This window comes from Sprattus sprattus (genome assembly GCF_963457725.1).
Source record: "Sprattus sprattus genome assembly, chromosome: 19".
Taxonomy (NCBI): Eukaryota; Metazoa; Chordata; class Actinopteri; order Clupeiformes; family Clupeidae; genus Sprattus; species Sprattus sprattus.
In genome coordinates this window covers 5969999-5992783 of record NC_137917.1, presented here as the reverse complement: position 1 = coordinate 5992783, position 22785 = coordinate 5969999, and the positions used below count along the sequence as shown (strand labels likewise).

Genomic DNA, 22785 nt, shown 5'->3' with positions numbered 1-22785 from the left:
CCATATATTTATATGCATATGTATATCTATATATATATACACACAGAACATCCCACAGACCCCTGACACACACAGACAACACTGTTCATTGATGTCTATATTATTATTGCTGCTTACTTTGTAACCACTGTGTCATTGTCAGTGGGAGAGGCTGTATTGCTCAGTGCCAGATGGGTAATGTAGTCTTCCACTCAGCAATCAGAGAAGATGGTCACCATAGCCCTCACATGAATGTTTCATAAGGAGGAAAAGTGCATCAATAACCAAACATCATTTACAGTGAATATAGGTTATATAGTATCAGAAAGGTATACAAGGTAATACAGAGTTGCCACCTATAAAAAAGTACAGTAAACAATAAAAAAATGTTTCAATACCAAGTGAGGAACACTGCATAATCATACACTGAAGTTGTGCCATCGTTGCTATGTGTCTTTGACTACATTACAACAATATAAAAAGCTCCAAAATAAAGTGGTGATACATGTAAAAAATAGAGAGAACTAAAGTAACGTCAATACCATTTGGGCTTTCAGCGCAACCATTCACAATGACACTAGACAGACCGGAAGGGGTTTGCAAAGGGGTTACTTTGAGTGAGGATTAACCTCTTGAGCGCACTGGATGGCTTTTATCTGTAAATCAACCATTCAATCTGTTGCATTTAAGTGCTTTTAATTCTTAATGGTACTGACGTTACACCCTTGACTCCACGAGTAGCATTCACATTTCTTTTAATTACTCTTTCATCTCATTAAAGTGTCCATCCATATGAAAACTAAACATTTGCTATATATATAGATTTCTTTTTTTTATTCAATACATAAAAAATAATTAGCGTGAATACAGGCTCCTTGAATGGGCGGGGTTGGGGTTTGATTGACTACCCCCATAGCCGGTCAGCATGCTGGGAGAGTACTGTACTTTCACAAAGCCGTGGTGTGATTGGACAGAGGTGGCGCCAAATAGGTGAAAGACAGATCCATCAGAGAATGAGGGCATAATGAGAAGAGACAAAGAAAGAAAAAAAATGTCAATAATCATTTCTCAGCCACATCAAAAGTAGGAAACCCTCCAGTAACGTGTGCACTACTTTCTGGGCTCTCTTCATAAATGTGATGAGGTAATGCATTAAAGACTTCATAGTCAAGTGTTTGAAGTTAATTGAAATTAACCCCCACCGATGATTACGTGCAAGCCAGAGATAGTCATGTTGAGTGATTCACGCCAAACAACACCAAAAACAACAGTCAAAGTGCAAACACATGAGAATGTCACAGATCACGATGAGATCACAAAGACAGAGGAACTCACAGAGGGGGGTGGGGACTGCCTGTCAATCAAGGGCAGGCTCTCATAGCCAGGGTTGCCATTGGAGGAAGCGTTTTGAGTCCTGTGTAGAGACAGAGAGAAAGGAACAGAGGACAGAGGGAGGAAAGGAGGAGCCAGAGCAGGAAGAGGAGGACAGGCAAGAAAACGTTTGACAGCCGCATCCAGGGATGCAGAGAGGACAGGACCAGGTGAGGGGCCAAGGATGGACAGAGAGAGAAGGAGAGGAAGATAGTTAGAGAGGTAGTGGTACTCATTCATCTCCATAGCAGTACCATGAGCTTTTGGAATTACTGCAAAGGAAAGGTGACTGCAGGGGAATGGGAGGTGGGGTGGTCCTTGCAATTAGGGAATGGGGGGTAGACTGGTCTGTTTTGTGTGTGGTTCTTACATCCACAAGCCCTCCCCACATTACTGTGGGGGAACTGTGCCGTGAAAAAGCAGGGGAAGTAGTGCACAGAAACACAGATGGGACTGGCTAAGAATTCTGCACTTAGAGTCCACAGACCAATCTGATAAGGACTTCATCTCGAGCACACATACCCAAGTGACAGAAAGAGCGAAAACAAAGAAAGAATGAACGAAAAGGAGAGGAGAAAGTGCTGATAGCTGATAAAATGAAAGTTGGACACCATGGCTTGAATGGTGGATGAGGGGATGACAGAGGGCGTTTACCTACATACTGTGACATTTTGCTTCGTCTCTTCTCATATTCTTTCTGAGTGAGCGTTCTACGTCTGTCTTGGAATGAAGGACAGACTGATAGACAGACACACAGACAGACAGACTTCTCGGGTTGTGTCTGTTACTCTTCCTAAAGTGCAGTTGCCATAAACCTGTCTGTTTGTCTGTCTGTGTGTGTGTGACACATGGATTAATGTGTGTGTTTACATTACAGGCTAACTAAATGTTGTGTCTCACTACACTAAGATATATTCCCATGCTTGGGTGGGTGTGAGGGGAAGGTATGACTAGCTGAATGGTATTGTGGGGTCTACTACACCTACTTACAGAATGTGTACTTGCTTGTGCATTCATGCAAATAGCTCTTAAGGGGTTGACAAATATTAACCAGCTGGTGGCACTTTGTATGTGTGGGTAATTTACTTCAGTTTCAGCTGGGTGGTATCAGGGGATTGTCAGCACACTGCATTTGTAAGGTTCATTAATAAGTAGCTGAACTCAATAGGCACAGTCAATCTGTCTGTGTACAAGGCTGTCAAGCACAGCATCTAGGCTCAGTTTTGGGTGGGGTCACACTGTCTGTCTGTCTGTGTGCCTGTGTGTATGTTACTCACGGGAGGGGTGGCGCGCTAGAAAAGGGGGGTGTCCAGCCGGCCCCCTGGTAACTATAGAAGGGGGGCAAAGCCCCTCGCTGGGAGCCCATGGCCGTCTGTCTACGTGCCTGATGAGAAGTGAAGGGGTCCTCGCTCTCACTGTCAGAATCTTCGTATTCTTCTGAGTCACTGCACCGTTGAGGGAAAGATACATTGAGAAAATAAAATAAAAAAGACAATCAAGAAAGCAAACAGGCAGGTATGCAAAAAAAACTATTAAGCTATGAACTGTCATTTTTATCCAGAAATATCTCATGAACATGAATGCAGATATGAGACATTGCTTTGTACTGTTAATGAAATGAGCTGATATTGTCAGATTAAATAATCTGCTCAATAATCCCTTTAATCTCTGCTCCTCTTTCAAATGATTTACTGAAGCACATTTGTAATCTACGCATTTGAGATGTGCATGTGTCTGATGGCAGCTGAAACAGGCACATAAGCTCCATGGAGAGCAGAGGCAGTAATTTCTAACCCTTTGGTTTGCTCTCATAGCCACTACAAAGAACAGATGACAAAAAACATATATATGTCTGGCGACCACATGCCACAATGATCTGTACCAGTGAGGCAAGGATGTGCATAAATGAGCACAAACAGTGAGCAATGCATATTTTATATTTTATATGTTAACAAGTAAATTATAACAGTCAGCCGCAATGGCTTCGCATAGTTGTTCATCAGATGTACTTTAGTTTAGACACTGGCAAGCAAGGCTGCTCTCAACTGCTTTGACAAGCATATCAAACTTGCCGGATATAATTACACCGAGTCTACAGTGCCCTGAACGACTGTGATGCCATTAGGAAGTACCAGTGACACAAACAACAACAATAGCATCATCAACAACAACCACAACAACAACAACAAGCTCAGCCATTGTGAAACCCTGTATGTGGCCTCTCACCCGGCGAAGCTCCTCCAGGCCCCCGGGAGTGAGCACAGGATGGCAGTAAAGGCCAGGGCCGAGAGGAACGAGTAGAGAGAAAGATAGAGTAGGCCTTCCATCCCATCAAAGCAGAGACCCTTCAGGGAGTCAATGTAGTCCTGGGAGAGGGAAAAACGAATAGTCACAGGCTAAGTGTGAGCAAGACTGTGTTGGTTTGAGTCTTTATTTTATTTTGGCATTACAACAGCCGTGTTCCACAGGTTACCTTGTTAAGCCCCCGACAATTGAGTGACGCCACTAGCTGATGGAAGTTTCCCTCTGTGGAGTTCAGGATCTGCTGGACATCCCTGAGTGATCGCTACAAAAACAGGAGATCCTCATTCAGTTATTTTGGCCTCAATAGCTACAGACCTGTGTTTTCTTATGACTGTTTGCTTTGCTGGTGGCCACTTTGTGTCAGAGCACCGCAGTTTGCCCCAGTACCTCTGTCACATACCTCTGCCTTTGGGAACCGCGGGAGGGCGTCTCTCTCCAGATTGGAGAGATGGGAGTGAATACTGGATAGCGCCCTCTGCGACTGAGTCAGCAGCTGGAGCCAATTCAACACAAACACAGCATCATATCCCAGAGACAATCACAGTATAGGACACACATCTGATTTACCAAACTGTGTCTTTGAATCCAAGGAAAAACAAAAACATCAGAACACATTCCATGCACTTACTTAGTACTTTACTTTTACTGGTTACTATTGATAATAAAGTGTAATGATAAATATAAATGTTTACTGCACCATAGCTGCCAGTGCCACCAACACCATCATCACCATAACCTGCCAGTATGACATTAGCGTGTGTCTGTTGAACTGGTACTACCTGCTGGAATGGGCTGTTCATTCTCCGGCTGCATGTGAGGTAATAATCCAAGATATCTAATAAACAACAACAAGTTTATTAGAACAAGTTTATGTAAATCTGTGTTTGGCTTGTGTATATGACAAATATTAGTTTTAAACAATGCATACACAAATATGTGCATATATGGGAAATACTTTCACTACCTGTGCTTGTTCCAGTGTTGAAATTAGTGGAGTTGAGGACAAATGTGTTTGGGTCAAAGCAAAAATCGCTTAGAGCCTAAGAGAGTAAGAAGAGAAATAAGAGAGAAAGAGAGAGAGACAAGGGAGAAAATAAAATCAGCAGTGTTACACTGACCAAGTGACACACTTACCTCCCCACAATCCCCTGACTCCCCTGACTGGCTGCTATTGATTTACTGAGCAGCACATATCTCTCGCTCTCCGTTTCTTCCTCTCTCTCTCTCTCTCTCTTTTCCCATTAAATTGATTTTCCACTTTGTCTCTCATTCCATCTCATACTTTACATCCTGCCCTCACTACTGTAGTTCTGTTGTCTTTATCTGTCTATTCTGGTCTCTGGCCCTCTTCGTGTCTCTCTCCCTCTTGCTCTGACTGCCTCTAACACTTTAGCATCCCTGGGGTATTTGGGTAAATGTAATTAATCAGTCTTAATAAGTCTTTTAGACTGAGTGAGGCAGTTCTGGTGAGCCCCGGATAATTAAAGTGTATGAGAGGCACTGATTGCTGGCCATTTGTTCTTGTTGACTAGCTGAACACAGAGGGTCTCTGTTTTGATGGCCACTCCCATGCTTTCTCCCCCTGGTTCCCTCTGACACCAACCCTTCCTCTTCCTCCCTCTCCTTTCCCCCCCGTCGGGAGCACTTGTTCTGGAGAGCAGCAGCACTTCCCAGCCTCTCAGCTCCACATTGGGTGATGTATGGCCTCCTCCTCCTCCTCCTCCTCCTCCAAAGTTTCTGTCTCATACAAATGTTCTTAAGACTCTCTTGGTATTCCTCCCTCTCTCCCTGTTTTCCTTGCTCTCTCTTTCTGTGTCAGTCCTTCTCTCACTTTCAGCTCAAACACACACACACACACAGCTACACACACATACACACAGAGGCAGGCACACACTCATTCAATCTTTAATCTCTGCCCTATTTTTCTGCCTTTTTGGGACTCTGCCATGACTGCAGTGTTCACTGGGAGGACAAGTTTAACACAAAGCTACTAACACAGAGAAAGAGAGAGAGAGAGAGAAAGAAAGAGGAAGAAAGAAAGAAAAAGATGGAGAGAGAGGCGAACAAAGAGAGCGTGCAAGACGTAAAGAGAGAGAGAGGCACAAAGAGATAGTGTGAGAGCAAGAGAGGGAGAGAGAGGAATACACATACATTCATTTCTGCCTTAAGCATTTCTGCAGTAAGAACAGGCCTTTCACAGCTAGACACACACATAAACGACAGCCACACTCATTCTAGCTGCAGTGTGAGCCGGCTTTTAATTATATGTCCATAACCTGCCCAGCCATCTCCACACTCTCACACACGGACCGCAGACACACAAAGTGACCATTCTGCTTTCTGCTGCCTTTCACCATGCACCCCACTGCTTTGAGTTCTTTTTGGCCATTCTCCGTGGGCAACCACTGAGGGGCCCTGGGCACTCACCACTACGGTGGCTGTCTCCAGACCAAGCGAACCCCAGCTCAGGAACAGAGCCAACCAGGCCAAGACTGTCATCCTGCAAGCACAGCACGCAGTGGCATCCATCACCATCTGTGTGTGTGTGTGTGTGTGTGTGTGTGTGTGTGTGTGTGTGTGTGTGTATGTGTGTGTGTGTGTCTCTGTGTCTCTGTGTGTGTGTGTGTGTGTGTGTCTCAAAAACTTCACACAGTGACAAATTTACTGATTACCACAGACACATGACTGCACAGATGCATGGCCAACATAAACATCACAACTCTTTATCTCTGCGGGATGCTCTCTAGGCAGCCAGCAGTAAACAGCTTGGCTGACAAAAGCTTTCATTTTCCATTCTGCTGATATGAAGCGAGAGGAGATGCCTTTCCCTTCAACTGAGTGCTTCTATACATATCCACACGTATTCTGTTTATTACATAGCAGCAATCCCAATATATCCACACGTATTCTGAAGGCAAAGTTTTTCTGTTTATTACATAGCATAAACCCCTACATATCCACACGCATTCTGAAAGCAACGTAATTGTGTTTTATTACATAGCAGAAACCCCTGCATTTCCACACATTTCCTGAAAGCAACGTTATTCAGTTTATTTCATAGCATAAACCCCTACATTTTCCTGACGACTATAGACCTTTCTGTGCGAATGTAAGTATGTGTAAGATGATGTGTTCTTCTGTTTTACTTACAGTATAAGGAGCCACCGGGCCTGTTTAGCCAAACCCAGCAGGATGAAAAGACACACAACTAAATCCAGCAGGAGAAGTAAGACATATGACAGCCATCTTGAAAAAAGAAACACAGAAACGAGTGCAACTCAGTCACTTCTGTCAGGTTATTGATGCATATGACAATAAAACACCCGCGCCTGACTCAACATAGTACGGCCATATGAACACAGCACAGCTGGTTCCTCTCAGATGCTTACATGACGGGTGCAATATTTCCAATAGCCTTCTGAATAACATACACTGTATAAATTTGATACATGAAACAATGAAATCGGCTTGAAAGTCAAAAATAGGCATAGTAGCAGGGATTTTCATGTACCATGCTCACAATCAATCTAAAGAGGTAGTTTGCAAGACACAATGGGTTTTACTTTCTTGAAAACAATGATACCAACTAACTTTAATAACTTCAACTTTGTTTAATAACTGATAAACCTGAGCAAGGTAGCATTTCACCGTGACATACAAAATTCAGTCCACAAAAAGCATACTGTGCGAGATTCATTGCTGGGCTCATTGACACCAGATTAGCTCTGCTTCTTTCAGTGTCAAATACATAGTCTTATGTAAATGTTTCTGCACACACAACCTATACACGTTAAGACAGATCTCACCTGTAGTCTTCATTCACCATGAGGGTGTTGGCCGCCCAGCCTGGGGAGAAAGGCCCTTGTGTGGAGGAGGCTGGCGTGAGGGTCGGGGCGATGGAGGGGGGCGCTGGGGTCAGCACCCCTATGATGGTGTCACTGCCATTCCCCGTGCCCCCGTCTGTGGGCACGAGCCCACGAGCCAGGGTCAGGGAGGACAGGAGGGACACCACCCGCTCAGAGAGACGGCGGCAGGAGCGTGTGGACACCAGCGCCGGCTTGTTGCCTGTGAACAGGTCCTCCATGGTGGTCAGGGGCCCAGAAATAGACTGCTGAAGTCCGGCGACGCTGTCAGCCACCTGGATAGGGTAGTGGGAATGGAGAAGGAGAAAATGGTGGGGGAAAGTGAGAAAGAAAGAAAGAGAGAGAGAGAAAGAGAGAGATAGAGAGAGAGAGAGAGAGAGAGAGACAGAACGAAAGACAGTAAGTGATGTGTCAAAAAACAGATGAGAATTTAATGGACAGAAAAAGAAAAAAACAATGTAAAAAAATTGGGATAGAATAAAAGAAGGACAGAGAGGGGAAGGTCATATATCACTGTGGCCTACAAGGGATTGACTGACTGCATGACTGAACAGCCTTATCGATTATAGTATTGAGTATTTTACTCTCTGTGGCATAAGTACATGTGCTTATGTGCATAAACACTCTCTCTCTCACACACACACACACACACGCGGGCGCGCACGCACACACGCGCACACACACACACACACACACACACACACACACACACACACACACACACACACACACACACACACAGGACGTTACTGGGTGTTAACATTTGGCATCTCTTTGAAGCTGTGCTCTTGCAGTAGACACTCACCAGCAGATCGATGGAAGCCAGCGTATAATTGGCTGTGAGCAGCGACGAGGTCAACTGATACATCCCATCGTTGGCCTCACTGTTGCCATAGAAACCAACGCCTATGGCAACACTGTAAAAAGGGAGAAACATGGGGAGAGAATGAGAAAGGGAGGGATATAGGGGAAGAGAGGACAGAGAGAAGGAAGAGAACAGAATAAGAGAAAAGGACATGAAAGGTTTCTACATACACATATTAAAATTAATTGAAGCAGCCAGAGACAGATGCAACAGAAATATAAAAACATTTGAAGATGACATGAACTGAATAATGAAGAAAAACAGGAGGGCTATTCTACAGACTTTTGAGCACTGTGAGAAATCAAAACAGAAACAGAACCTTATTTACACATCTCTCTCATATTCAAATATTCAGATTAAGGCTTGGGCCAGATGTTTGCCAAATCCCCTCGACCCTGGTCGGGAATGGTACGGCCCAATCTCTCACAAAGTATGTGACCCAGATTAAAGAGCAGAGGGAAGGAAGGAGGGGTGTGTTGTTTGGCATAGTTATTCCATTGTATTACATGCAGCTACCGTGTGCATATTCCCTCACATAAAACAGAAGTCACCATTTTCCCCTTTCAAAAGTCATCAAATAGAAAGGTCAGTGTGTGAACCAGAAGAGATGTCACGGGAGTGACAGACGTGACATTGGTGGGGCCTTCAGGGCAACATAAGCACACAGTCGTCGGAGAGGTGGCATATGATGACCTCATGGAAGCAAGAATAAAATCCCCCCATCCCCCATGCCACTGCTCGGCTGTGCTGACACAAATAAATGGCATCCTGGTGCATCTGGAGGATGGCGACGCTGCCCCAGTCTGCCGTGGATTAGGCGACTTAAGAGGCCTGACAAAAACCTTCTGGTTTCTGTACGCGAAACACTGTGTTTACATTTCGCCCACTCTTGCCGCTTGTCAGATTTGTCTTGATGTGGCTGTGCTGAAGTCTTTTGTTTAATGTGCTTAATTGTTTCCCTCAATAATTCATGTCACAGGAGATGAATAATACAGACTACTACAGCACAGACCGTCATCTGAGAATCTGCACCGTTCTTTTGGGAGCACAGTTGAGTCTTTGATTGGGTTTACCACAGCGTCATTAGGCTATGACTATGAAAGGCAGGGGAAGGCATTCAACCTAAAACAAAAGGGCGAGGAGAATAATGGGCTTCCATGTGCCAGTCCCATGACTGTGGTTGGGTGGCATTTGGTGGAAAAGGGAGCAATGGTGATGTAAAAAACCAAAGCATTCCACCACAAAAAACACCAATATTCATCAGTCATTGTCCAACCACAAGATCAAATGAAGGACAGTGAATGAAGACCTGGCGTGAAATGCAACTCTAACAGCTGTTGTACAGAGGTACAGAGATCTCCATTTTTTTTACTTAAGGGAAATATGGTGAGGGCGAATGAGGTTTAGTGTAGTATGCTTCAACTACCTGCCAGAGCAGGTACAACACTGCACAGCATCCCAGTGTCAGAAGGGGTTCCCACAGGCAACATCCCACTCCTTTGCTTTCAGGAGAAGTAATCAGGTCACATTTTTATGCCATGGTTGATTCAGCAGATTTCTTAACAGCCCAAAGGGGTAACATGCAAATTACTTTGCTTCTATTGCAGTTTGAGCAGGCCTACACTCCTGACACAAACTGCAAAGCATAACCCTTTTTAAAGTGCAAATTTTAAAGTGTTCCCTTCCCATGGTAAAACATGTCTTCACTGGAGAGGTCCAGCTTGCAGAGATTTGTAATTATTATTGGTCTATGTCATAATGGTGTATGATGTAATATTGGTTATCATTACCAGCAAAGGGTGACTGCTGCCACAGAAACCCATGTGACACAGCAGATGCCCCTTCCCTTTCTCCCGCTGTATCCGTGGCCACCGCTGGCATCATCATCCTCCTCCTCTTCATCGGAGGTATTACCCGAATCACTACGGTGACAGCAGCAGTAGTGAATGAGGAAGGCGAGGACGACAAGGAGTGAGAAGATAAGTGCAATGGCCGAGAGGCTGGAAAGGACGAGCAGTGTCTACAAGATAAAGGGAGAGTGGGGAGGGAGGGATTAGAGAAAAGAGAAAAAAAGAATCAATCGCTTTCACAAAGACAACTGTATAAAATATTGAATGACATTGGACATTTGGAGCTATGTGATATGATCCTCAATGTTTCATCCCAGAGTGGAGCCCTGCTGGGGGAAGCAGTGGGATCAGTGAAGGACTGACATCAGATTTAGTTATAAACCCGGAATGCAACTGAGGGAATTTTCCTGCATTTGCGTTGGCAGGTAATGGATGATGGTGTTGAACATTCCACTGCAGCCAGCATGAGGGATCTGGCATGCAATTAAAATGTCCACTTTCCACTTACATACTGTCAATCATGCACACTGATTATAAGACAGGGATGCATCCATATAGTCCATATCTGCAATATTATCCCTGCCCATCTGTCAATCCTTTACTCTCTCTCTCTCGTTCTCTCTCTCTCTCCCTCTCGCTCTCTCCCTCTCGCTCTGTCTCTCTCTGTCTCCCTTTCTCTCTCTCTCCTCTCCCTTATCCCTCTGCAGCCTTTTTCTTCTCCCATCCTCCCCCTCCATCCCCTTTCCCCCACATTCTCCCTCGCCCACACTCTCCTCACCACATTTATCCCCCTATTCTGCCTCCCTCCCGCTCTACTCTCTTTCTTTCTATCCACGCCACTGGATCTCTATTAATAATCTCTGACCTACTTAAATACATTCACTGCCACTCTCTCTCTCCCCTTTTCTCTCTCTCTCCTGCTTTCTCTCTCTCCCTATTCCTCTTTTTCCCTCTCTCTCTCTCTCTCTTTCTGTCTCTGCTCTTTCTTCCTCTCTCTTTGCTCTCTTCCTCTCTGTTCTTCTGTTCCTGTAGCCACTTGCACTCTCTTGCGCTCCCTTTCAAGACTCTCTCCCCAGCGAGTGGACATGCTCCGCTGCTTTTTCCTGTGTATCTGCTTTCTGTAGATAATGTACTGTGAGAATCTCTCCCTCCTCAGCAACAGGGAAGCGTTCAGTGCGAGCAGGGCTCTGCAGAAGGGGGTCTTAAGATGCTCTGCCTCATTTCTGCAGCGAAGACGTTGCATGGTAATTACAGCAATGACTGCTTCTGCCCTGAAGTCAGTTCAGATGTGTCGGCTGTGCATTCGATGCCTCCACATTTCAAAGCGTGCCGCATCCAACAAGGCGAGATATGAAACGTGAAATTAAATTAATCTGTGAAACTGTTGTGTTTTTATCCTTCGGCTGTAACATTCACATATCACTCATCAGTTTGCAACATTAGTAAAGCATGCGCAAAGAAGGCATGTACTCTGATATAGCCAACAGATGAGGCATATAAACAGTAGCCTAACAATACTTATACGTGTATACCCAATCCTCGATTTATGATTACATATATGATATTTTACAAAGCTTAGCATTAGGGCTGCAAAAAAATAGCATGTGTTTTACTAACCTCTCTGTTAACACAAAAGCATGGCAGACAAACAGGAAGACTTTCTGGGGTCCTAGGTATTTTTTCCAGGGGGCACAGAACATCTACATGCTATCAAGCTGAATTAATGAATAATAATAAATAAATAAAAATACTGGTTAGGTAAAGTTTTTGTGGATTACTTGACAACTTTTATCATTTATCTCACTGTGCTTCTTGCTGGTTAGTGTTTGAGGCAATGCAAAACCATTCTAAATTCCATCATTTTTGATTTGCCCCATCCCAACAGCCATCTTTACATCTACATCTAAATCATGCATGTTATATTTTTGAAGATTCAGACAGCCGAAATGCACACTTTTGAAAAAAAAAAAAAAAAACATATATAATGTTAACTTTTGTAAGGCTTGGCCGGAAGATCACTCTACAGCAAATTTGGTGAAAATTGGTCAAAATGTGTGACCTGTGAAACACTGCTTCATAAAATACATTATAGCGGAAAATACAATATGCCAAAAAAAGTGACATCATGAATGCGTTGAACTCAATGTGATCCAAGGAATCTGATGGTACCTAATGTTTGAAAATTGGGCATAAGGCTCAAAGGTTACCTGAATAAACGCCCCTGCACTTGGACCTTTTGGAGATGCTAAAGTGGTCAAGGTGCAGACCTTGACGTAGTAACCTATTCAGTCTAGTCGATTATCAAAGGGAGAGGCTCTCTTTTGAGTGACCACTCCAGCATCACACAGTAGGCCAATCGATTAAAGGCACTGAGGGCCTGATTTACTAACAGGATTGCGCCCATTTCTGGCGTAAAATAGCGGTCGTAAACATAAAACGGTATTTACTAAGGGGCGCATTTGAGTAGAGTCGCATATTAACGCTTTGAGGGTATGTACCTGCAAACAGTTGGGATGGTTCGGAAACGTGGGTGGGCGTGAAGCGCTATTTAATGGGAGGAGTGCACCTAATGATGAACTGCGTGGTATTTACTAAACTGCCCGGCGAGCGCACATCTCTGATTTGCAGGCTAATTCTCCGCCTCATAAAAGCACGTCTGAACCAGGAAGCGCATTTCCACTGAGTCTGAAAAAGTTGATATGGCAGCAGCAAGGCAAAGACATAGACAGAGACCGCAAACAGAAATATTTTTTTCAACTCGTATAATTCATATATTCATATGAAATTAAACTTTCCGAACGTAATTGGAGAAATTGATCGCACCCACATGCAAACAGTCCCACCTTCAATCCACGAACACGTTTACCGGTAACAGAACGCACACATATTCAATGAATGTCCAGGTCATATGTGATGCCAACATGACCATTACTTACGTGGTAGTGGTCTGTCCATGACAGTTTTATCTTCCGGAATAGTGCCATCTATCCATGATTGAGCAACGGTGATTTTGGAGAGGCCTGATTACTTGGTAAATGTATTTGTTTCAGTGGGGATATATTGTAGTGAACCCATGTCCCTTGTAGAACGTATTAATCTCGCCATGTACACATCTATATTGTTATAATAGACAGTTTATGCATTAATGCCACCAATAGCATATTATTTATAATCGTGTTCTTTTAAACATCTCGTTGTAGGTGATGGCGGGCAAAACAACAATATAACCCATTGAATCAGGTTCAGTGATTGAGCGAACGTGAACCAATATATCTATCTCGCTATCTATTCGCTGAACCTTAGTTTTTTCTTCCTCGAATCTCCATGGTGGCAGTAACTTGCTGGCAAGTGTTAACGGTGCGCTAAATAATGATTGCCCAGCGCGTATCTGGCTTGATAAATATCACGGAAAATGCGGGGAATCACCGTGCGTTAATGTGCGCCTGGCAACGGCGCAGATTAAGATGCGTTCGCAAATCAATCTTAGTAAATCAGGCTCTTTAAAGGGCGGAGTAAGCACAGTTTGCCCAGCGCAGATCTGGCTTGATAAATACCACGGAAAATGCGCAAAAACACTGTGCGTTAATATGCGAACGCAGATTAAGCAGCGCTCGCATATTAGTAAATGAGGCCCTGAATGAGGTGCTATGTCAGAGACCGGAATACGAGACAGGTAAAACACTGACTTTATATAAAGTCATTTTCTACAGTTGCTTTACAGGGTAGGTTTCTCTGTAAGGATCCTTTCCTTGTTTTCAGACCTTTAAATAACATTTAAAACTGTCTGTGGCTAAAACAAGCGGTTTAAAGGAATCTTATGTAAAGCCACTTTGCAGGTGCTGTCTTTAGTGCTTTAATCAATGCTCAATACTGGACTGTTCTCAATCGTTTTTTGCCCTATTAAAAATTTGGACCCAAAGGGATCTAAATTATAAAATATAAAATAGGGCCCAGGTTGAAAAAATCCCAAAGTTTCTCTTTAAGGTTTGTGCATGCTGATACTTTCTAAATAAGTAGAGAACAGGTATGTCAAAGTCACTGGGTGGCAGGGGGGTGCTTGAATGTGTGTGTGGGGAAATAAGAAAGAAGGAGGAAAGAAAGAAAGACAGTAAAAAAACAGAGAGGAAGAAAGAAAGAATGAAAGAAAGAAAGAAGGGAACAGACATATTACCTGCTGGTACTCCCAACTGTCTGGGATGAACGAATTATCCCGCATCTGCATTGTGAGGTCCAAGCGTGGGAGGGCATGACATACCCGGACCCATATTGACGGGGAGTAGCTGGGGACAGTTTCCATGATGGCTAAACCCCCTGGTAACCACCCCAGAGCTAAACATATGGTGGAGAGATGGATAGGAAGAGACGACAGGGGAAGAGAGAGGTTTAGTATTCCAGATCCTTCACTATTCATGTTCATCAACAATCCAGAATACTGTGAATTACATCAGTAAAATAACATTCACTGAAACATAAAACTCCCTTTTCTCTGAGAAAAATGATTCCATAGAGACAGACAGACAGAGAGAGAGAGTGAGAGAGAGATGGAGAAGGAGAACTAGGTTAATACAGGGGCAAGGGATGGTCGGTTGATAAAACAGAGATTTTCATTACAATGACGGGCGGGAGGACGTGATTGTGCAGATTAAGAGATCAGGATGTGACTGTTTAAGACTACAGGCCGCAAGACAACTACGGATACTGGCCAGACCATTCATAAAACCAGGAATGTCCAGACCTAGCCCTGGGTGACCACTTTCAATGGAGGGTCTGAACTGCAAACAGTCTTCTTCACTCTTGCATGTCTCAAACTACCAGACCTGAACAGTAGATGTGCCCAACCATGGTGTGTAGCAACAACGAAATCTTTCAGCACTACAGAGATGTTTGCATCTCCCAAAGTGACTGTCTGTATTTTAGGGTAAGATAATGTCACCATTTCGAATTCAACAGATTTACACTTTGATGATGTGAATAAGCATAATTTAGAGCAAAAACAAAAACTGCATGAGTGAGGGTATGGATGCAGAACCTGTTAAAATACTCTCACAAGAGGGTGTCCTGGAGACCTTTCATGTCGAGCAAAAACAAACAAGACCAAAGCTCACACAGGAACCAAAACAATGTTGTCCCCAAACAAGGCAAAAAATATCTTAATTAAACCGAAGCTACTAAAGGTTACTTGCAAGCTTTACATGGACTGATGTATCAGAATCAGAATCATGTTTATTGGCCAAGTACATTTTCATATACAAGGAATTTGTTGTGGTGTTTAGTTGCTCTCAATGTACTTTAACTGAAAATGTGCAATATATGTATGGAACCCCCACCACAGGGAAATCCATCAAAGGAGACAGGGGATGCTATTGCTATCCCAATCTTAACTGTAAAAGGTGTAAGGATATACCACTGGCTTACTCAAAAAAAAAATTGTCTGCCACCTCTCAAATAAATGTAATGGTCTGTTCTGTCAATGATAATAGGCCTACCACATGGAACTCACTGTGATTGATCTAGTCTGGTTATAATTGTTCTTTCTCAAATGATCTCGTGCTTTTGTAAAGTACAGGCAAGTTCTCACAGAGGCAAAATCAAGACACTGGGATTTTAAATCATCCTATTACATTTAATTAAACATTAAAACAGAAATTAGGGAACATTAAACGGACTGAGTGACTCACTCCTAGGCTACTCAACCCCTTGTGGAGGCGGGACCCTCAAAGCTGTTGTTTAGCAGTCATAGGAGACGGTATAACTGGATTTGATGTGATGGCTCCTGTCAGCTCGTTATTTGGATGGCTATCCTTGCATAACATGAAGCAAACAATTGTGAGTTCGGGGGTCTCACGTGATGGATGGAATGTGTTAACTATTTTGCCACAGATAGTCTATAGGGCTTACTAATATTTTTAATACTATCCAATTTTGAGCAGTTGTGGCCCTACTGCATGAATTATTGTAGTATTACAAACATTGGGAAAGCAACATCAATAAGCTTAAACTGCATCTACCATATACTTTATATTGGAACATTAAAAATGGGACACAATTGTCACACAGCATCATTAAGATTTAACCACCGTTTAATCACACTATATGTCAAATTACTTTCATTTCTTTCAGCCATTTTAGGAGACATCTCAATGATTCACTGACTGCATTCTGACAGACCTGTACTATTTGCATATTAACGCCCAGTAAATTATCAGGCAGGGTCGTTACTTTCTACTGCCATACAGATAGCAGAACACGATTTCTTTCATCTTTTAATGAGCCAAGAGCAGCTTAATGTTGTATGACTTTGCTCTTAAATTTGGGGGCAAGTTTAAGAGCAAAGTGCAATGGTTAAATCAAGGGATAATTTTGCGACTAATTAAGATTTAAGCACGACGACCACGCTCCATCACTCGCCTACCAAATTATTTTGTCTTCCAAACAGCAATTCCAGGGACATCAAATGCATCCCGCCATCACCGATACCATAGACATTCACTTGCACTTAAAAGGAGGACACTCAACATATCTGAGAAACAACGTTACCTTAAATAGGCAAAAATAAACGTCTGGCTACAATACAGCAAACGTTAAATTTCAAACATTCTCAAAATGTGCAGAGTGACAGACTCTTGAATTTCTACAAAGGCACAACTTAACCACAAGCATTCATATACAGGGTTGGCTAATTAATTATGGATAGGACACCGTTCATCACACAGCCTGCATATGGCAAAACTATAAATAACGTAAATGTCGACTAACCTTGAACTGTAGCCTACAATTTTAGAATCCCTATTTGATTTCCCCTTCTCAGTTTCTTTCGACTTAATTCGTAAATCAATGGAATTTACTGCTGATCATTAAGGCGGGTTGTCCGCTGAAAAAAATCATCATGAATTAGAGGCTGTTCAACTCTCAGAAAAAAATAACCAAATGCGAGACGGAATTAAATGTCGCGCTGGTGTACAAAATACAGTGTTCCCGCTCTTGTGGATTTTTCCTGCTCGGAGTGGCACTTGTGTTGATGGATGAGAGGACGGTTTGGAGATGGTTAGGGATTAACACGGAGGAGGATCCCAGGAGACTCTTTAAGTGGAGGAGAACGGGCTCCTGAAAATCCCCGAGCGTAGGCTATCTGTCAATTTCAAACACACAAAAAATCGGTACGATCGCACCGTTAGATCATTAATCCACTAACGAGCTTAATCATCGGTACATCTTCCATGTCTCGTGCAGGGTGAAAGGAGATGTTGGATAGGGGTCTTCCTCTGGTCCGTGCCTCATACAATTAAGAACTTCACACCTTACACAGCCTCGGTCACAGTGGACATCACTGACAATGAACTCTGGTCCACCAAAGAGAATACCAAGCTGAGTAATGCGAACAAATGAAGCAATTTTTTCTGTTTTTGCAAAACGCAAAGAAAAAAATCAGATATTTCAGCGTTCTATATTATCCCCCGTGTCAAACCCCCAAATCGCAAATGGAGGCAAAATGGGGGATCCCAAGACTTCAGTGACCGACCAGGATTTGGGTTGGCTGTGGTTCAGAGAGATGGAGGGAGGTAGAAATGCCCATATATATTTAGACAGAGAGCCAGAGCCTAAGAACACACTTGGATGGATACTGAAAAGGGGTGGGGGTGAGGAGGGGGCTGGGAGAAAGAAACATAGATACAGTGTGGAGGGGGAGGCTGGTTATCATCCAGCGCTAGCAGGAGATTGACAGTGAGAGAGTGCATTTGGGTGACTGACAGAAAGCAAAAGAAACAACTCTCAATTATTTTGTGGACAAAACCTCTCTGTGGACCATTCCCTGTTGCAAAATATTGCTTCTCAAAAACACCACAGATGAACAGAACAAATTGACTGGGTGCAAGTGGTTTCTTATTTGCGAAGGGACAGAGGGGCGCTTTCTCTAGCATTGCCCGAATGGTCTGACCGAGAAAGAGGGATTTAAAAAAATACAATAAAAACAAAGCAAGGCAGGGGAGGAAGAGCGAGAGCTGGGTGTTTGTGTGCCATGGGGGCATGAATGCGCTATACAGGGGGGGTGGGGGGTAGTTTTTTCTGTGTCACTGACAGAGAGTGAGGGGGGAGGGGAGTGAAAGAGGGAGGGAGAGACAGTGGGAGAGCAAGTGCACACTGACTCATATGTATAGTGTGCGTGTATCTCAGAGAAAAGGGAAAGGAGGAGAAAATTATATTATGTATGCAAGAGTTGCTGAGAGAAATAGTCTCTAGCACAGCTACATCACAGCCCAGCAGATGCTCAGAGCACCTGCTCTTACAAAGCAAAAGCATTCAAACATTTAGTCATTTTTCCAATAATAATTTAGATAAAAGAAATATGCATGGATGCTCCAAATGTGGTTTGTAGAGGGGATTCATTTTAATGTCTGTAAAGCACATTTCAAATGCCTTGATGTAATGTTCAGAAAATTCATAATGTTTCAAGTCATACATATTTTAATGACAAAATCTATGGGCAGTTCAGACAGTTTAAATATGTATAGAATTATTCAATGTATCTTTAAATATGTATTCATGTTTCATTGAGATATCTAAAAAAGAGTGCATTTTAACATACCTTTCAACATCCCTGTCTCAATGGCTATGACCAAAGATATTTTGAACCACTTAAGAGTATAAACTGAATAAATTATAATTACATATAAAATGTATAATATTTGTTTTCCCTTGAATTCAGATCAAATTGATAGCATGTCATACAGACATATCAGATATGAAGTAATACTCCTTTCTTCTGAAATAAGTATGGGGTGTCTCAATAGATGATTTATGATTAAGACCCATTTTTATATTTCTGGGACTGTAACTGCACAGACTGTTTCATAGAATCCACTCTCTGTCCTTGGTGACTTACAAAGGCACAGACAAAGCCTCTGTACCTCCAGTTTCCCAAAGTTGATTTCCTTCCCTAACTTTATCACCCCCACATTCTCAAATGGACGATCACCTCCCTCCACCTTAGCCAGCGTCATGTGATATGACGGGGATCTGGAATCACGATGCAACCAGCCGTTTTTTCTGAAGGCCTCTTGAATGGGCGCATTCAGGGTCTGGATTTCAGATAAAGGCTGGGGAACAAGGTGCAGAACCCTCCCAGCAAAATGCTTCAGCTTTGGAATGAAAGTGACAGAGATGGGCGGTTTGCGGAGCTCCTTCACGATAGTCCGGAGCAGCTCAGCAGCTGCACAAACTTCAGCTGGTCCAGAGAGAGACAGCAGGGACAGGGTGACATGGAGCTTTGCGGAGCTGACCCAGTGAGGTTCTGACTGGGGCAGGTGGGCCAGCACCTTTGCCTGAGTGCGCTGGAAGGCATGGAGGGAGGCAGGAGAGTCGACCCGAAAGCCAATGAAGTGAGTGGGCCTGCATTTCACTCGCCCTGGCTTTGGCTCCTGGGGACCTGAGGCCGCTCCGGAGAAGAGAACCTGAATGAGAAAAGGGATTCATGAACCATCTAGTGTAAAAGCTAATGTGCAAAAAAAGAACAGTTTATGGTAATGCATGGCAATGATTCTGGAAGGTTTATACATCCATGCATAATAAAAGTGTACATAAGTGCACGTGCATGTGCAGTATATGAATCGTCTTTTTACCCGTCTTTCAGGAGAATGCAGGTGCTCTTTCTCTTTTTCCCCATCCCAGTCACCTGCACATTCTTGCTTTTCATCACTTTTTATCTTATTGTTTGTCTGGGAGATTGACAGTTGTTGTGTGAAAATCCCCAAAGAGTGCTCTTCACCAGCCTCGGGTTCTTCTGAGGACGTCTCACCTCCTGTTTGCTGTTTGCCTTCTGAGTTCCCACCTGGAGCTCTAAAAGGGCTCCCATCTGAATTTGTTCTACATGTGCTGTCATTGCTAGTTCTTGTATTGTCTTGTTCCCCCGTCTGTGCCTCAGTGGAATTTTCATGACTCTCTTCCCGTTCCATGTATGGCATCTGTTGTTGTTCTGCAGAGTCCAGATTGTTGTCCTCTTGTTGTATGATATCTTCTGTTAGAAAGACCATTACCATTGAAAATAATGTTAAAATTGTCAATTTGTGTTTTTTTTACGCAATGGTCACATAATAATATGAAACAATAAATACATTTCGCTTGTTGGAACCACAATGCCCCAGGTTAAGGACTATTTGGTGCTGTGTCTGAAAAGGAACATTTAATGTATTTATGCCTTATTAAGTGGGTCGGTCTTTACCTAGTCATACCTTTAATTTAAATAATTATAAAAGAAAATGTTATGTTTTGGAACTAGGTTTGTTCTTCCGGTTCATAACTTTTTTTATTTTACCTACATTTACCACTCACCTTGATGTTGGGCTTCACCACCAAAAGGGGGCATCACAGTTTGTCCTGTTGAGCCAAAGACTCGGTCAGTCCGGTAATCTCGATCCCACACACGCTGCCCTCGGTAGCTGAAGTACTGAATCCTGTGTCTGGGGAGGGCCAATTCTTCTGAGAAATCACAGTCAGCCACGGTGATGTCCCATGAGAACTCATCGAAGGGCCTCTCCAACACTCCAAGGAAGCGGTCCAAATGACCCACCACAAAATCAGCAGAGTCTATTGTGGAGTCCCACAAGATTCTGTTGATGACATCATCAGCTGTGCGCATTCGAGGCTTCTTTAATGGCTCTGAAAAGGAAGTAAAGAGAGAGTCTTGAGATGAGAGACTATAGGAATATGAAAATGCAGAAAGTAAAGTCTTACCATTTTTCTCAAAATCCGTCGTTTTCTCTTTCTTTTGTGACTTGGACATTTTTTTCCTGTTCTTTTTGTTTTTCTCCTCTTTCTCTGAGCCATCAAAACATTCAGGTTCTTTCTCAGAAATCTCTACATTGTCAGAAGAAGGCATGCTACAACAAGAGATAAAAGAAAGATGCATTATAACTAATGCACAGAATACAGCTGCTCTGCACCACAAATAAATTATTTCTACTGTGCATCTACGGGAGAAGAATGATGATTGACTACATGCTGGTGATAATTACTGTGCTGCCTCAGTTGCTAGGAGGTGGAACAGAGACCTGTGAGACAGACGACATCGGTCTCCAAAATGGCACCTGCCCCGCAGGAAGTGCCTGCAGATGTTTGCGTCTGCTTTTTCCCGTCTGGCCAAATCTGTCAAAGATTGCCCAACAAAAACAACAAAAATGAACCACCATCAATATTTACCTGTATTTAACCATGTATATGACAATGTAATTACGCTTGGCAAAAAGGGGATAAATATTATGTTTTCTCTGTGTGTCTACTAGTGTATTGAACACCTGCTGATGATTAAGTGCAGTCTATCATAGTAATGTGAAAAACATAGAGCTGTAGCGCCATCTTGAATATATGAAGTGAAAAGGAATTATCTTTTAAATCTTGTCTTCCTTTGACACAAAACTATGTGGGTGAAAACCTTATTTTGTCCTATCTTTATGTTCAAGAGCCAACATTTGTACAGGAATCGATGGCAGTGGTAGCCTAATGAAACATAGAATGCAGAAACATTCTTCTCAAGAAGGCCATTAATGCCAGCAATATTTATAAGGTTTTCCATGAGAAGAATGATGGTGAAAGGGATACAGAAGATATGGAATAAACACAGGCAATCTGTCTGGAAGAGTGAGTATCAACAGTGAACCGTGGACAAGCATTTCAGAGCAACCACCTGCGCTGCAATTGAAAAAAAATATATGAAAATCACCACCCACCCTGCTTCTAATTAGCCCACCAACCGTATTTACACTCGAAAACATAAAAAAACTTCACAAGACCCTTTCAAGCACAGTTCTTCACTCATAATATAGCAGGGTATTAACTTAATAAAGACAGGCCAACCAAGTCACTTACCTACTTCTTCCATTGTACCTTCGTTACCAGGTAGCAGAGAACAGGTAGAGTTTGTCTGTTCTGCCGCTAAGAAACTCTCCTCAGTAGCCATTGTCGGATTAAAACTTTGAAAACAAAGCAGAACCTTACTTCACTTTCACGGTTCTATTTATTACATGGAACTAAATTGCAATAGTCACCATTAAATTAGCCACACAAGGAAATAAGATAGGTAAATAAGATAGGCTTACTTCTACGTTGTCTTCCGTTGAACTGTAATGCTAACGTAGCAAAAGGAAGAAGCTAAAATAGTTCAATACGATCAAATGGTTTTGTAAGTTACCAGGAAACACAATCTTGATTTGGCTGATTCACTTATGAAGGAAGAATGCCATAAAACACTTTACGTAATGTTGCACTTTAAGCACGCCCACAGATCTGCTCACAAACACAGACATGAGTTTAAATCGCTTAATTTGATGTCAGCGTGGTAGCACGTTTTTGCCCAGTTTCATAATGTCACAACAATAAAATAGACATTTGGACGAAGTAACTCTAACAGCAACGATAGAAGTCTTTTTTTTAACAGTAGTCGATGACAGTTGTCGGCACTGTTTCCCTTTACGACAGCATTTACGTAGCATTTGCTTATGGGAAATGTAGTTTTTGAACCGCGCACAACATCAGTGTGCTATTTACGACGATAAACACATTT

The 22785-nt window shown here is 42.9% G+C and overlaps 2 protein-coding genes across 4 annotated transcripts; both read right to left on the bottom strand.

The window, feature by feature from the left end:
• Positions 1-834: 834 nt before the first annotated feature.
• On the bottom strand, positions 835-14529 carry ttyh1 (tweety family member 1; the record flags this gene model as incomplete). The annotated part of the gene is made up of 14 exons (XM_080857778.1): positions 835-918; positions 1315-1393; positions 2628-2795; positions 3577-3716; positions 3824-3916; positions 4055-4147; positions 4434-4489; positions 4619-4694; positions 6082-6154; positions 6805-6900; positions 7461-7792; positions 8323-8434; positions 10173-10402; positions 14404-14529. 14 exons carry the CDS (start codon positions 14527-14529, stop codon positions 835-837), a joined length of 1758 nt encoding a protein of 585 aa, XP_080713904.1.
• A 4088-nt stretch (positions 14530-18617) lies between these two features.
• Positions 18618-22638, bottom strand: leng9 (leukocyte receptor cluster (LRC) member 9). Of its 3 annotated transcripts, none has more exons than XM_080858215.1 (7): positions 22322-22638; positions 22092-22195; positions 21242-21371; positions 20961-21106; positions 20559-20885; positions 19850-20244; positions 18618-19681 (listed from the first exon to the last, which is right to left on the bottom strand). In XM_080858215.1, the coding sequence occupies exons 2-7, from the start codon at positions 22180-22182 to the stop codon at positions 19046-19048; spliced, it is 1725 nt and encodes a 574-aa protein (XP_080714341.1). In that variant the 5' UTR covers positions 22183-22195; positions 22322-22638; the 3' UTR covers positions 18618-19045. The 3 variants fall into 3 exon arrangements, with proteins under 3 accessions (XP_080714341.1, XP_080714342.1, XP_080714340.1); XM_080858216.1 differs by having other exon boundaries at positions 21278-21371; XM_080858214.1 differs by having other exon boundaries at positions 20559-21106.
• Between the last annotated feature and the right edge of the window lie 147 nt (positions 22639-22785).

Excerpts from the sequence above, each read along its gene's own strand:
- leng9 (XM_080858214.1), bottom strand. The coding sequence starts at position 22,182 with ATGGCTACTGAGGAGAGTTTCTTAGCGGCAGAACAGACAAACTCTACC. Across the intron at positions 20,245-20,558 it reads TGGTGAAGCCCAACATCAAG|AAGATATCATACAACAAGAG; the intron begins GTGAGTGGTAAA and ends TCTTTCTAACAG. Across the intron at positions 19,682-19,849 it reads TGCATTCTCCTGAAAGACGG|GTTCTCTTCTCCGGAGCGGC; the intron begins GTAAAAAGACGA and ends TTTCTCATTCAG.